At 64.4% G+C, this 12,470-nt stretch overlaps 1 protein-coding gene across 4 annotated transcripts in view; it reads left to right on the top strand.

Moving 5' to 3' along the window:
• Positions 1–11,046, top strand: part of OSBPL5 (oxysterol binding protein like 5) — a 71,915-nt gene extending 60,869 nt beyond the window's left edge. For 3 of the 4 annotated variants that reach the window (XM_059150716.1, XM_059150726.1, XM_059150737.1), the window contains exons 10-22: positions 385–569; positions 1,155–1,236; positions 2,210–2,308; positions 2,634–2,730; positions 3,438–3,536; positions 5,460–5,557; positions 6,016–6,105; positions 6,204–6,340; positions 6,752–6,937; positions 7,129–7,255; positions 8,262–8,406; positions 8,929–9,031; positions 10,280–11,046. In XM_059150716.1, coding sequence (XP_059006699.1) covers positions 385–569; positions 1,155–1,236; positions 2,210–2,308; positions 2,634–2,730; positions 3,438–3,536; positions 5,460–5,557; positions 6,016–6,105; positions 6,204–6,340; positions 6,752–6,937; positions 7,129–7,255; positions 8,262–8,406; positions 8,929–9,031; positions 10,280–10,613 — 1,782 coding nt within the window. In that variant the 3' untranslated portion in view covers positions 10,614–11,046. Of the gene's footprint in view, positions 1–384; positions 570–1,154; positions 1,237–2,209; positions 2,309–2,633; positions 2,731–3,437; positions 3,537–5,459; positions 5,558–6,015; positions 6,106–6,203; positions 6,341–6,751; positions 6,938–7,128; positions 7,256–8,261; positions 8,407–8,928; positions 9,032–10,076 lie in introns of all 4 variants that reach the window. The other variant, XM_059150747.1, reaches the window with a different exon arrangement.
• Positions 11,047–12,470: the final 1,424 nt, after the last annotated feature.

The raw sequence follows: 12,470 nt of genomic DNA on the forward strand, positions 1-12,470 counted from the left end.
CCTGAGTTCACGTCCCACTTTGGCCTCATGCCAGCTGTGTGAGCCTGGGCAAGTCACGTGTCCCTTCGGTAAGGCCAGGGCGACCACAGTGTGGGTCCCAGGGCCAGTGCGGGGAGTCAGCATGGGGAGCAGGAGGGGCACACGGGTAGCCTGGACGCTCCCTGCCTCCTGTGCCCAAATCCGGCTCCGGGCCTCTTCCAGAAGCCAGTCTGAGCCCACCCGTGCCCGTCCGGGCAGGGGTCGGACACTTGCCAGGGAGGGCGGGGACAGGACAAGGCAGGACAGGCCAGCCAGGCCTCGGAGGGGCGCCTCCCGCAGCCAGAGCCTGCCGCGCTCCCTGCGGCTGCCTGGGGCCGGGCCCGACGGCAGCCCCTCTGCCAACAGCTGGGCCAGGCGTCCCAGGTGGAGACGGTGTCGGAGGAGAACAAGAGCCTGATGTGGGTCCTGCTGCGGCAGCTGCGGCCGGGCATGGACCTGTCCCGCGTGGTGCTGCCTACGTTCGTCCTGGAGCCCCGCTCCTTCCTCGACAAGCTCTCTGACTACTACTTCCACGCCGACCTGCTGTCCAGGTGAGCGGGCGGGGGCCGCCCCACACGCCCTCAGACCCCAGACGCCCCTCGGCATCTCCCCCCACCACTGTGGATGTTTCCGGAGGGGCCCCCCCGCTGAGCTCCGCCCGAAGTCCCTTCCAGCTCCCCTCCTAGTGGGCCCAGTCCTGCGGGGCAGCGGTGTGTCCAGTCAGGGCCCCCCCATCAGAGATGACTGTGGGGCCGTCCCCAGCACCTTCTAGCGTCCTGAGTACCGGACCCTGGCCTCAGTGCCCTCGAGCTGCCGCTTACAGGCTGGAGAGGCTGGAGAGAGCCGGAGGCTCAGGGGCCTGTGCAGCGGACCTGGGGAGCTTGGGAGCTCCCGGAGGCCTGCCTGGAGGCAGAGGCACCCTGCCAGGGCTGAGCCAGAAACATCCTGTCTGCCCCAGCCCTCTGGTTAGGTGGAGAACCTGGGTCTCTGTGGGAAGCTAGGAAACTCCCCGCTGCCCCCGGATTGGGAGGGACAGGAGGGGCATGGGTGACCCACGGGGTGGGGGGGGAGGGAAAGCAGTCGGGGAAGAGGGTGGCCCGGCGGGAGGGCGTGAGAGGGTCTCCCGTCTCTCCCAGGGCGGCTCTGGAGGGGGACGCCTACAGGCGCATCAAGCTGGTGCTGCAGTGGTACCTGTCTGGGTTCTACAAGAAACCCAAGGTAAGAGGGGAGACCCAGTGTGCTCTCCCCACCCAGCCCCAGTTTCCTGCCCCTCAGAGAGCCTGGGGCCACGCCAACCCCACACAGCCTGGAAGGACCCTGATGGTCCCCACTGTGGCCCCCGGTCCTCAGAGATGGGGGCAGCGCCCTGACCCACCACCCAGGGACCCCCTAGCCAGGCCAGGCCTACCGGGGTGGTCCTGGTTCCCTGCAGGGCCCAAGCGGGACTGGCACACCGTGGAGAAGCACTCACAACAGTGCCAGGAAAGGGGCTTTCAACCCTGCACCTCGGGGAGTCCCCTGGGACCTGTGGTTTTCGTGGTTTGTCTCATACTCATGGAAACCTTTTTGAGAACCCAAAATGCAGACCCCGCTGAGCACAGGGTGTTGGGGATGGGGGAAGGGAGGCACCCACACAGCTGAAAGGGACATGTCTGGCAGGTGGCATAAGGGGCGGTCGGCTGCCTCCCACCAGATCGGAGGTCTGAGCCCCGGAAGACGGGCTGTCCTGAGCGGGAGCAGTCCCCGCCCCCCAGTGGGGATGACCTTGGGCCATCTGGAGAGCGGGAAGGTGGTGAGCAGGGCAGAAGAGGAGGCGGGGACAGGAGCTGGGGTTTTATCAAACAGGCAGTAGAAGCCACGGGGTGCCTTGAACAGGTTAGGCACCTTCCATCCAAAGTCCAGGGACAGCACGCCCAGGGGTCTCAGGTCCCCCCGGCAGCCAAGAACTAGACAGGACATCTCAGAGGCTGCCCCCAGGACGTGAACTGAGGGCAATGCACGTTCTCCCCAGAGCACAAGTGGGGTGAGGCCCCCCATGCTGGTGTCAGACCAGGCCCTCCCGTCCAGAGGGGTAGTGGGCCCTCCCCGTGGGCACCTGAGGTGTGGGCAGTGGGCAGCCCCCACCTTGGCCCTCGCTCCACACCCCATCCTGCGTGGGTCCTCACAGGAGCTTTCCACTCGTTGCTTGCAGGGGATCAAGAAGCCCTACAACCCCATCCTGGGAGAGACCTTCCGCTGCTGCTGGTTCCACCCCCAGACCAACAGCCACACCTTCTACATCGCGGAGCAGGCAAGCCCTCCCCATCCCCACCTGGACACTGGGCTCCACAGTGGGCGGAGTCTGAGCCCTGCTTGCATTCTGGGGGTTCCCCCAGGAGACACAGGCCCAGCGCTGTGACAGCAGGAAGTGTTTCCTCGGGTGGGGAGTGGGGGGTGGTGGGTGGTGGGGAGCCTCCCGTTCCCCTGGGGCACTGCAGATCGCCACCTGGCCCACGACTCCGTGTCTGCTTCCCCGGGCAGCCGGCGTGAGTGTGGGGGTGGCCCCACGCCACGGGGCAGAGGGAGCCAGGCTCTCCCCTCCCCCCGGCCATCCCAGAGCACCTCTCTGCTCACAGGTATCCCACCACCCGCCTGTGTCCGCCTTCCACGTCAGCAACCGGAGGGACGGTTTCTGCATCAGCGGTAGCATCACGGCCAAGTCCCGGTTTTACGGTGAGCGGGGGCTCCCCGGGCTCTGCCAGAGCCTGTGGGACATGGGGGCAAGGCTGGGCCCCCGAAGGCAGTGGCCGGCTTTATGTCCCTTCCCACCTCTGCGGGCCAGGAACCGCGTGGGCAGTGAGGTGCCCAGAACCTGGAGTCAAGATTCCTGAAGCCAGGCGCAGCCCGTGGGGCCCCCACTCCTGAGCCACGGGAGTGGCTCAGTGACCTGTGTGAACAGGCACCACAAGCCACGTGTGGCTTTTAGATCAGAATGAAGGAACATGAGCCGCAGCTGCTCAGATGGCCCGGCCACATCCTGCGTGCTGGGTGGCCGTGCGTGGCTGGTGGCCCCCATGTCAGCACAGAGTGGAATAGTTCCAAGGCCACAGAAGTTCCGTGGGGGCCTGTCCCCGCTCTGGGGGGTGGTGACAGTCAGAGCAGGGGTTTGCATGCAGCCTCTACCCTGAGAAGCCCTCCCTGGGAGCCGGGCCATGTACGTCCTGGCTGGGGCGGGGGTGGGGGGGTGGGCTTTTCCAGAATCTGAGTTTCAGGGAGGTGCAGTGACCCACAGGTCAGGTAGAGAAGCCCAGCGGCCCCACGGTCACCCGGCTGGAGGGACTGGGGACCCTTTGCACCTGCTAGAAGTGACTTAGGAGGTGGGCGCCCAGGTCCTGAGGGCCATGTCCACTCCCTGGTCACCCACCACCCCACGTCTGCAGGGAACTCGCTGTCGGCTCTGCTGGACGGCAAGGCCACACTCACCTTCCTGAACCGGGCAGAGGACTACACGCTTACTATGCCCTACGCCCACTGCAAAGGTGAGAGGCTTCATGCCCACCCACCCCCACCCCGGGAGGGCAGAGCCCTGGCGGGTGCCGTCAACAGAAAGCGCCGGTCTTGGCATGTTTGTTGACGGTTTACCCTGTGCTCTTCTGTGACTTTCTAGCCTGGAAGGGAAGTCCCCCGGCAGGTTGTCTAACAAAATGTTTTCAGCCCGAACCGCAGGCTTCCTGTCGCAGACCGCAAGCCAGATCTGCTTCTTAAGAGGGCTTTTATCCTTGTTTCTAGAACTTTCCAATAAAAGAAACAGAAACTTTTTTTTTTTTCTTAAACATTAAAATGTATCCTGAGTTTATAGGTTTCCGATCCGGATCCAAGGCAGCGGGTGTCCCGTAGACCGCGGGCTGACAGCAGAACCGGCTCCCCTACCCCTTCCCTTCCCCTCCCCCGCCCCCGAGAGAAAGCCTCTTTGTAAACAGGCGGTGGTGGCTTGTGGTTACTCTCCCTAACCCGCTTCACACACACCCGTCAGGGGGCGGCTAACCGGCCCTCCGCCCGAGGGCCAAGGCTGGAAACAGCCTGCCGCTTCCTTCTGGGGTTTGCCGTGTCCCAAGCATGCCCCGCTGCTGCGGTTTGTGAGAAGTCAGCAGGAGGTCCCTCTCCCGTGTCACCCGCTTCCCTTTTGTTTCGGTTTCCTTTTGTTCCCCGGTCTCGCGCCGAGATTTCCCTGCGTAGAGAACTGCGGAAATACAGTTCTCTACCGGGTCCAAAGTTCAAAACTCCCCTGGCAGGTGTAGGCAGAGAAGGCTGGCGCGTCTCCCCACCAATCCGCAGCCCCCGGGGAGCATCGGGCGCACCCCCTGCCCGCAGCGGCCGCTCCCGCATGGTGCAGCGCCCGGCGGCTCCCTCCTGTGCGCGGCGGGATTGGGGGGCATCCCCAGCCCTTCTGCTGTTTCCCTTGGCCGGCCTTTTTTTCCCTTTCCGTTTCATCGCACATCCCCAACTGTTTCTAAGACACGTAGCTCTTCTTTTCTGTTTGATTTCAGTCCTCCACGTGGGAAGACACAGAAGAGCCATTCTGTTGTGGGTTTGTCTGTTTTTTTTTTTTAAGATTTTATTTATTATTTGTCAGAGGAGACACAGCGAGAGAGGGAACACAAGCAGGGGGCATGGGAGACGGAGAAGCAGGCTTCCCGCCCAGCAGGGAGCCCGATGTGAGGCTCCAGCAAGTACCCTGAGATCATGACTCGAGCCAAAGGCAGACGCTGAACGACGAACCACCCAGGCGCCCCAGAAGGGCCATTCTTTCCTTCAGTAATTATTATGTACTGGGGACGCCTGGGGGACTCAGTCTGTTACGTGTCTGCCTTCGGCTCAGGTCATGATCCCAGGGTTCTGGGATTGAGCCCTGCATGGGGCTCCTTGGTCAACGGGGAGCCTGCTTCTCCCGTTCCCTCTCCCTCTGCCTGCTGCTCCCCCTACTTGTGTGCTCTCTCTATATATCAGATAATCTTTAGAGTACATAAACATGATGTATGCACTAGTTTAAACAAACACGTCGGGCCAGTCCTGGATGCAGGAGTGGGGAAGACAGATGAGCCCACCTTGGGGCCCAAACTACAGAGCAAATGCAGATGGTGATCAGCGTCTCACGGGGGCAGCAGGGCACCTGGGAGCTTGGGAGCCTGGGAAGGGGACCTGGACAAAGGAACCCGCCAAGGGCGGTACATTCCCTGAACAGAGCAACTCTCAGAAGCAGAGGCCCTGGGGGCAGAGGGTCACTGAGAAGCCAGGCATGGCCCTGGGTTCAGCCTCCCGGCCCCACCAGCTCCTCTCCATCTCAGAGGCTCTGCCTCCGGGGGCTCCTGTCCTCTCCCCCAGGGTCCAACACCGGCCTCCTTGGGGTCAGCGTTGCTGGGTGGGGACACAGAGCAGGGACTGAGCAGGCGCCTGTGTTTCAGGAATCCTGTACGGTGCCATGACCATGGAACTGGGCGGCAGGGTGACCATCGAGTGTGAGAAGACCAACTTCCAAGCTGAGCTGGAATTCAAGCTCAAGGTAGTGCTGACCGCAGTACCCTCGGCCACCGGAGGGCCTCAAGGGGAGGGGGCTCGGACCAGGGAGGAGCCCCCTCCGAGCCCAGGGGTGGCTTCTGGAGCAGGTGCACTCAGGAGGGGGCAGCTCCTGGCATCTCCGTAGCATAGGCAGGACCCAGAGAGAGGAAGGGGCTCCCGCAGGCCCCCGAGCGGAGCCAGGACAGGCCCAGACCCCTTCCCCGCCGTGGGGCACACAGAGCCGGTAGACCCCCTGCTGCCTTGAGTTCAAGCAGAGGCATCAGGCCAGTGTGGCGGCCTCTAGCATTGGGTCCCATCCTAGCCGGGCTCCCACGTCCCAGGAGGTGAGAGCCGGCACCCTCGCGAGGGAGAGCCCTCCTCCTGCCCAGCTCACGGAAGGGCACCAGGGGCCTGGGGAGGCTGCTAGCCCCTCACCAGCCTGGTCTCGGGGTGTCCCCACAGCCTTTCTTTGGGGGTAGCACCAGCATCAACCAGATCTCGGGGAAGATCACGTCAGGAGAGGAGGTCCTGGCGCACCTCACCGGACACTGGGTAAGAGGCCGCCATCCGGGGCAGGCATGGGCGGGCCCGCAGTCACGGCAGCAGCCGGGGACCCGCACCTCTGACCCTGCCTGGGGCGTCTGGGGCAGGACCGAGAAGTGTTCATCAAAGAGGAGGGCCGGGGAAGTGCGGAGCTCTTCTGGAACCCGAGCAGGGAGGTCCGGGGGCAGAGGCTGAGGAGGCGCACGGTGCTGCTGGCGGAGCAGACGGAGCTGGAGTCCGAGAGGTAAGGCCCGCCGGCACCAAGGGGCCCCCGGACCCAGGCCTGGCATGGCTGGGCAGAGTTGCTGTGCAGACAGCGTGGTCCCGGATGTCCCTGGCAGGGAGGGGACGCTCCGTGACCAATGACATGTCCTGCTGGGGCAGCTGTAGGAGAAGGAGTGAGACCTAGGGACGCCAGATGCCCAGCAGCTCCCTAGAGGGCAGCCTGTCAGCAGGAGTTATGAGCTCAGGGTTGGGGAGAAGCACCTCATGGCAAATCTCCAGCACTCTAAGAACCCCTCAGGCTCCCCAAGAGATACTGAGCTCCCTGTCCATGGAGGCAAGCAAGTGGAGGTTGCTGTCTGAGCCTCCGCTCCAGGGCCGGGGTGGTAGGACCGTCCAGGTCACCCACTCAGAGCACGTGCCCCGCTCCTAGGCTCTGGCAGCACGTCACCAGGGCCATCAGCGAGGGCGACCAGCACAGGGCCACACAGGAGAAGTTTTCACTGGAGGAGTTGCAGCGGCAGCGCGCCCGCGAGCGCCAGCAGAACCTTGTGCCCTGGAAGCCGCAGCTGTTCCGGCTGGACCCCGCCACCCAGGAGTGGCGCTACCGGCATGAGGAGTGAGTGTGGCCCGGGGTGGGCAGACCGGCCCCACGGGGGCTCCTGCTGCCCTGAAGGGGCGGGTGATGGAGGAGAAGGGGATCCTGTGGGGGCCCCGGCCGCTACTGAGAAACTGAGGCAGGGCCGAGTTGGGGCCCCCTGCCCCCAAGGGCCACTGCCCCTGCCAACGGATACCCTCTGGACCCTCTAGCTGCAGCCCGTGGGACCCCCTGAAGGACGTCGCCCAGTTTGAGCAAGACGGGGTCTTGCACACCGTGCGGCGGGAGATCATGGCCCACCAGACCACCCTCCTGGGCAGCCCAGGGCCCAGGCACCAGGTCAGCTCCCCCAGGGTCCCTGCCCGGGCTCAGCCTCAGCGGCAGGAGGGAACTGTGGGGTGTAGATTCGGCTGCCTACCCCACCGACCTCTTACCTGCCTGCCGCTCCCCCTCTGGTCCCCCCACCAGCCCCGTGCACTTACCCCTCCCAGCAGAGGTTCTTCTGCCCACCCTGAGGTGGATTTGCAGGAGGCTGTGTGCAGGGCGTACCCGGTGTACGGGGCGCTGTGCAGGGGTGCCCTGGCTTCTAGAGCCCCCACCTGCCCCCCGAGCTTCTATCTGTGATGCTCACAGCACCCTTGCCAGTCTACAGAGGAGAAAACTGAGGCTCAGGGCAGCCTGGGGGTTGCTCAGGCAGGCGGAGGAGGAGTCCACATTCACAGGAATGCTGAGCGGGGCAGGGAGGGCAGGTGGGGAGGCCCCAGGAACCCTGCAAGGGGTCTCCTGGGACAAACACCAGGTGCAGCTTGTGGAGAAGCCTAGAGGGTCCTCCATGGTGCCACGTGGACAGAGACCACTGCGTGACAGTCCCCACCACATGCTGCTGGTTCTCTGTGCCCGCAGCTGCCTCTCCTGTACACAGCGGGAGGCCAGCGATCACAGGGGCAGAACGGGCACGGACCTTCTGGCCCGATGGCTCCAATTTGCCAGCAAGCAAGGGGCTTGCTGTAGCCCCTCAAACCGGGTGGCCCCACCCCCCTCCACGGGCACCGACCTGGATGTCCCCCGGGGCCCCCCTCAGCCTCTTCAGCCAACCACCCCTCGGCCACTCCTGTGCTCTGGGCAGTTAGCGGCGGTCAGCCAATCCCACAAGTCCTGCTGGAGAGGCCCCCGCAACATTCGGGGAGGCCCGGCTGCCAGCTCCCGCGGTGGGACAGGACCAGCCATCACAGCCACACCTTCTAGAGCAGTCCCGTCCCCAAGGCCAGCACATCACTGTCTCTGCGGGCACAGCCGTGGTGGACCTGGGTGTGCCCCCAGCTGCAGTGGCTCCGTCTCTCTCCAGGGGCCTGGCCCAGACCGGCAGCTCCGCAAGGCCAGCGACCAGCCCTCTGGCCACAGCCAGGTCACCGAGAGCAGCTCCACACCCGAGTCCTGCCCGGAGCTCTCCGATGAGGAGGAGGAGGAGGAGGACGGTGACTTCATTCCCGGTGAGCCCTCCCAGGCCGGCTACTCGGCAGGGTGGGAAGGGTCAGAGAAGCACCTCCCCGGGCGGGTGTATGGCGCACCTTGACCGTCCTCCCAGGGTCCTCCAGCAGGCCTCCCCGAGCCCAGGGGCATGGAGGACCGCGGTCCCCAGCCCTGCACTCAGATTGGCTGGCAGGGGCAGTCCGAGGGGCGGGGCTGGACAGTGTCCGTCTGCGTGCGGCCACCTGATTCTGCTCGCTCCTCCCCGACTCCATGCCTGTCTGCAGTGTGTGAGCTGCTCCCTGCCGTTTCTGTCTCCCAGGGCTTATTAGAGGCCAGCTGAGCTTGGGGTCCCCTCTATGCCTGCCCCTCAACTCCCCGTGTCGTTAGCTTCACCTGAAGGCTCTTGAGAAGTGGGGTGGGGGCCCGAACCGGGCACGACCCCGGGACCCTACATGCCAGCTCCCTGGACACGCCCACTCGTCTTTGATTCTCCCTCCATCCCCTGTCCCCTGGGTCCTGTGACGGGTGGCTGGACACCGCAGGCAGCGAGAGCCCGTGCCCACGGTGCGGGAAGGAGGCACGGCGGCTGCAGGCCCTGCACGAGGCCATCGTGTCCATCCGGGAGGCCCAGCAGGAGCTGCACAGGTAAGCCCCGCTCCCGGGGACACAGCCAGGGCGCCACCGAGGCCAGGGGTACCATGCATCTGGACTGTTACTCAGAGCTAGGACTCTGGGGGTTGGCAGAGGGTCTGGTGGACAGAGGACCGGAAGCAGGAGGCTCTGCCCTGAGCAGGCCCCGGGGGTGGGGGTGGGAGGTGCCACGCTGGAGGGGATCCTGCTGGAACGGGACCAGCCGATGAGCTCTGTGCAAGAAAACAGCGGCTGGAGGCCCAGAGGCCAGGGGTGGGCTGGAAGAGCCGCGGTGAGTCAGGGAGTCAGCCCCCTGCACCGGAGAGGACGCCGGCCGTTAGGCAGGGAGCCGCAGGAAAAGCCAGCCTTTCTGCACACGGTGCCGCCCGAGTCCAGGGTGAGGACATGAGTGTCGCGGGTGGCTGTGACACCGTCCACAGACGGGGGACCTCACGATAAATGTTCACGGTCCCCCCGTCCCAGAGACCGACACCGGAGATGTAGGCGGGGACAGGGCCAGATTCTCCGGAGGCCTCTGCCTTCGTGTGCGGAGGGTCGGGCTCTCCCTGTGTCCCCACGGGGTCATCCCTGCGTGTGCGTCTGTGTCCCGGTCCCCTCTTCTCAGAAGGACCCCGGCCAGGCTAGATTAGGGCCCACTCTGGTGACCTCAATTTAATTGAATCGCTTCTTGAAAGACCCCATCTCCAAATAAGTCACACCAGGGGTCCTGACGTCCGGGACTCCAACGTGGGACTTTTGGGGCACAGCGACCCAGGTCAGCCCGTCACAGCAGGAGTGGAAGAGAGGCTGTGAGAGTCCCAGCTTCTCCAGCTGTGACTCCCTTTACCTAGAATCTGGGCCCGGGGGCCCCAGTGTAATGGGCTGTCCACTGAAGGTAGGGATGCTCGCCCTGCGTGGGCGCCCGCCCTGCGTGGGCGCCCGCCCTGCGTGGGCACCCGCCCTGCGTGGGCACCCGCCCTGCGTGGGCCGCCCTGGCTCAGCCACCTCCCTCTGCCCGCCCTGCGGGGGCCGCCCTGGCTCAGCCTCCCTATCTTTGCAGGCACCTCTCAGGCATGCTGAGCTCCGCAGGGAGGGCCAGGCAGGTGCCGGCCCCAGGCCTCCTGCAGAGCCCCCGCTCCTGGTTCCTGCTCTGCGTCTTCCTGGCCTGTCAGCTGCTCATTAATTACATCCTCAAATAAGAGCCCTTTGGGGGCAGTGTGGGCATGGCCTGCAGAACTCGGCCAGCCCCCTCCTCCCTTCCAGGCACCTAGCACTTTCAGCCAGCCCCGGAGAGGCAGAGAGAGCCGGCAAGCGTGGCCCCCGCGGACAGAGAGGCCCACGGGGGCTGGAGGACAGCAGGAGGCACCCGGAGGGCCACACCGGCTCCTCCAGAGGAGCCGCTGACCTTGCCGGTGGGACCCTCCGCCCCGTGCCAGCCTTAACGCTAAAGCCAAATGCAGCTTTCGTCCTGCCTCTCGCCCCCTGGTCAACACGTCTGCTCGCTCCTGGTCCAGCGTCCACATGCCCCGCCGGAGTGACGGAACCGGGCGGGGACGGACTGCCCAGGCTTTGCACGGTCACCCCCCAGCAGCATTGAGCTGAGGAGCTTTGGCGGGACAAGCCTGGAGTCCCAGAGGTTCCCACGCCTCCTCCGTCCGGATGCAGAGGGCCGTCCTTCCTGAGAGCCTGCCCGCGCTGCCCAAGGCATGCTCAGAGGGGCCTCCCGGGGACTCCCGGGCAGACTGGAGCTACTCTGGAGACAGCACTGGGATTTTACTCTGCTTCTGTGCGGAGTGGACAGGACCCCTACAACGCACACCCGGGGAGCCCACCCCGCCTCCCACAGCCTGGGCATGAGCCGGCACAGGCGTGCGTGTGTGGGCAGGCGTGCACAGGGCGCGGCCTCTCGGGCCCCAGCGTTCCCTGGGGCAGGGAAGCCCAGGTTGGCCACTTGGCTGGGACTGATGCCCGGTCTTCCTGTTTTACACTTTTTTAATAAATGCAATTGCAATATTTTAGGCAGGCTGCAAGCAGCGTCTGGCGTCTCGCCTGTTTCTGTGTCGAGTGCCACTGTGTGTGTGTGCACGCGCGTGTGTGCCCGTGAGCGTCTGTGAGCCTATGTGTAGTCACACTGAGCTTTAAACTATGTGGGGGAGGTGCCATCAGGACCCACCGCCCCATTCTGCAGAGTTTATATCCATGTTCTTGTTCCCTGCCTGCACTCCAGGCCGGAGATAAACAGGCACACACACTGTGTTGTCTTCCTGGGGGACTTCCGGAAACGTGGGGGGTGTTCCCATGGACAGAAGCCATGCCAGCGGATGCTGTCAGGAGGGCCCGAGGACGGGGAGGAAGTATCCAGGGAAGAATGGGGGGCAGCGTGCGGGCACCCTCCCTCAGGCCCCCAGCTCCTGGACAGGGTGGGGCTCGGGCTGGGGAGAGGCAGGGGCGGGTGGGTGATGCCTCTCCAGGCCCTGTGGCTGCCTTGGTCAGAGGGGACCCCAGGAACAGGATCACCCCCCCGAGGGCGGTGCCCCCAGATTGGCTTTGGATCCCAGAGGCCACCCACTGCAGAGGTCGGGTATCCCCGAGATCATAGTTTTCCACGACTCCTTACCAGGGCTGGCTGCCCCGGAGAGGAAGCCTGTGGCCACCTCCTCTTCCGTTCCGACCCCTCCCCCAAGTGTGGCCTGACTCACCAGCTCCGCTGCCACACCCCGAGGCAGCCTCAGAATTCCCTCCAGAGCTGGCCCTGTGTCTCTGGTGTGCTGATGTGCTAAACCAACCAGGGAAAGGTAGACGGGTGGACGTGACTCCGCGGGAGCAGCTGGTCCAACCCAGATGGGCAGTTACAAGGGCATCACGTGGTCCTCGGAAACAGTACAAAGTTGGGCATGGTGTCTGGGTCCCTTGGGTTAACCTGGGTGTGTAGACACTGCTGTGATACTCTTGGGTGCCAGGGGTCCGGAGCTGTGCCTCCCACCCCGCCACGCAGTCCTGCCCTTGCCTTGATCCAGGCATTTCTCATCGCCTTGAACCCTCTCTGGGGTTCTTCGAACCCAAGGTACAGTCTGCCGGTTTCTGACAGATTTGTCAAAAAGTGCCAAAACCAAGAAAACCCAGAGCCGTGTGCTAGATGATAAGGCTGAACTTAAAGCACTGTTTGTGGTTTGTCTTTTTTCCCTCTCAGAGACTGGGGAGATGGTTTTAAATCTGGAGTCCATTGGACGCCAAATTCAAGGTGAGCAGGAACATGGCAGTGGGCCCAGCTCGGGATCCTCGGGCTGTGGTTGGCAAAGCAGAAACCGTGGTGGTCTGGGGACACCCACCCTGCCCTGGGCTGCACCACGAGGCGGGGCACCTGTGGGACTCCCTACGAGTCTGGGGTTTGCTCCTTTACCTGCTTCTACCTTTGCTGGGACCTGACCCCCCACTTTACACGTGCCTCATAGTG

Source organism: Mustela lutreola, chromosome 1 (genome assembly GCF_030435805.1).
Source record: "Mustela lutreola isolate mMusLut2 chromosome 1, mMusLut2.pri, whole genome shotgun sequence".
NCBI lineage: Eukaryota > Metazoa > Chordata > Mammalia > Carnivora > Mustelidae > Mustela > Mustela lutreola.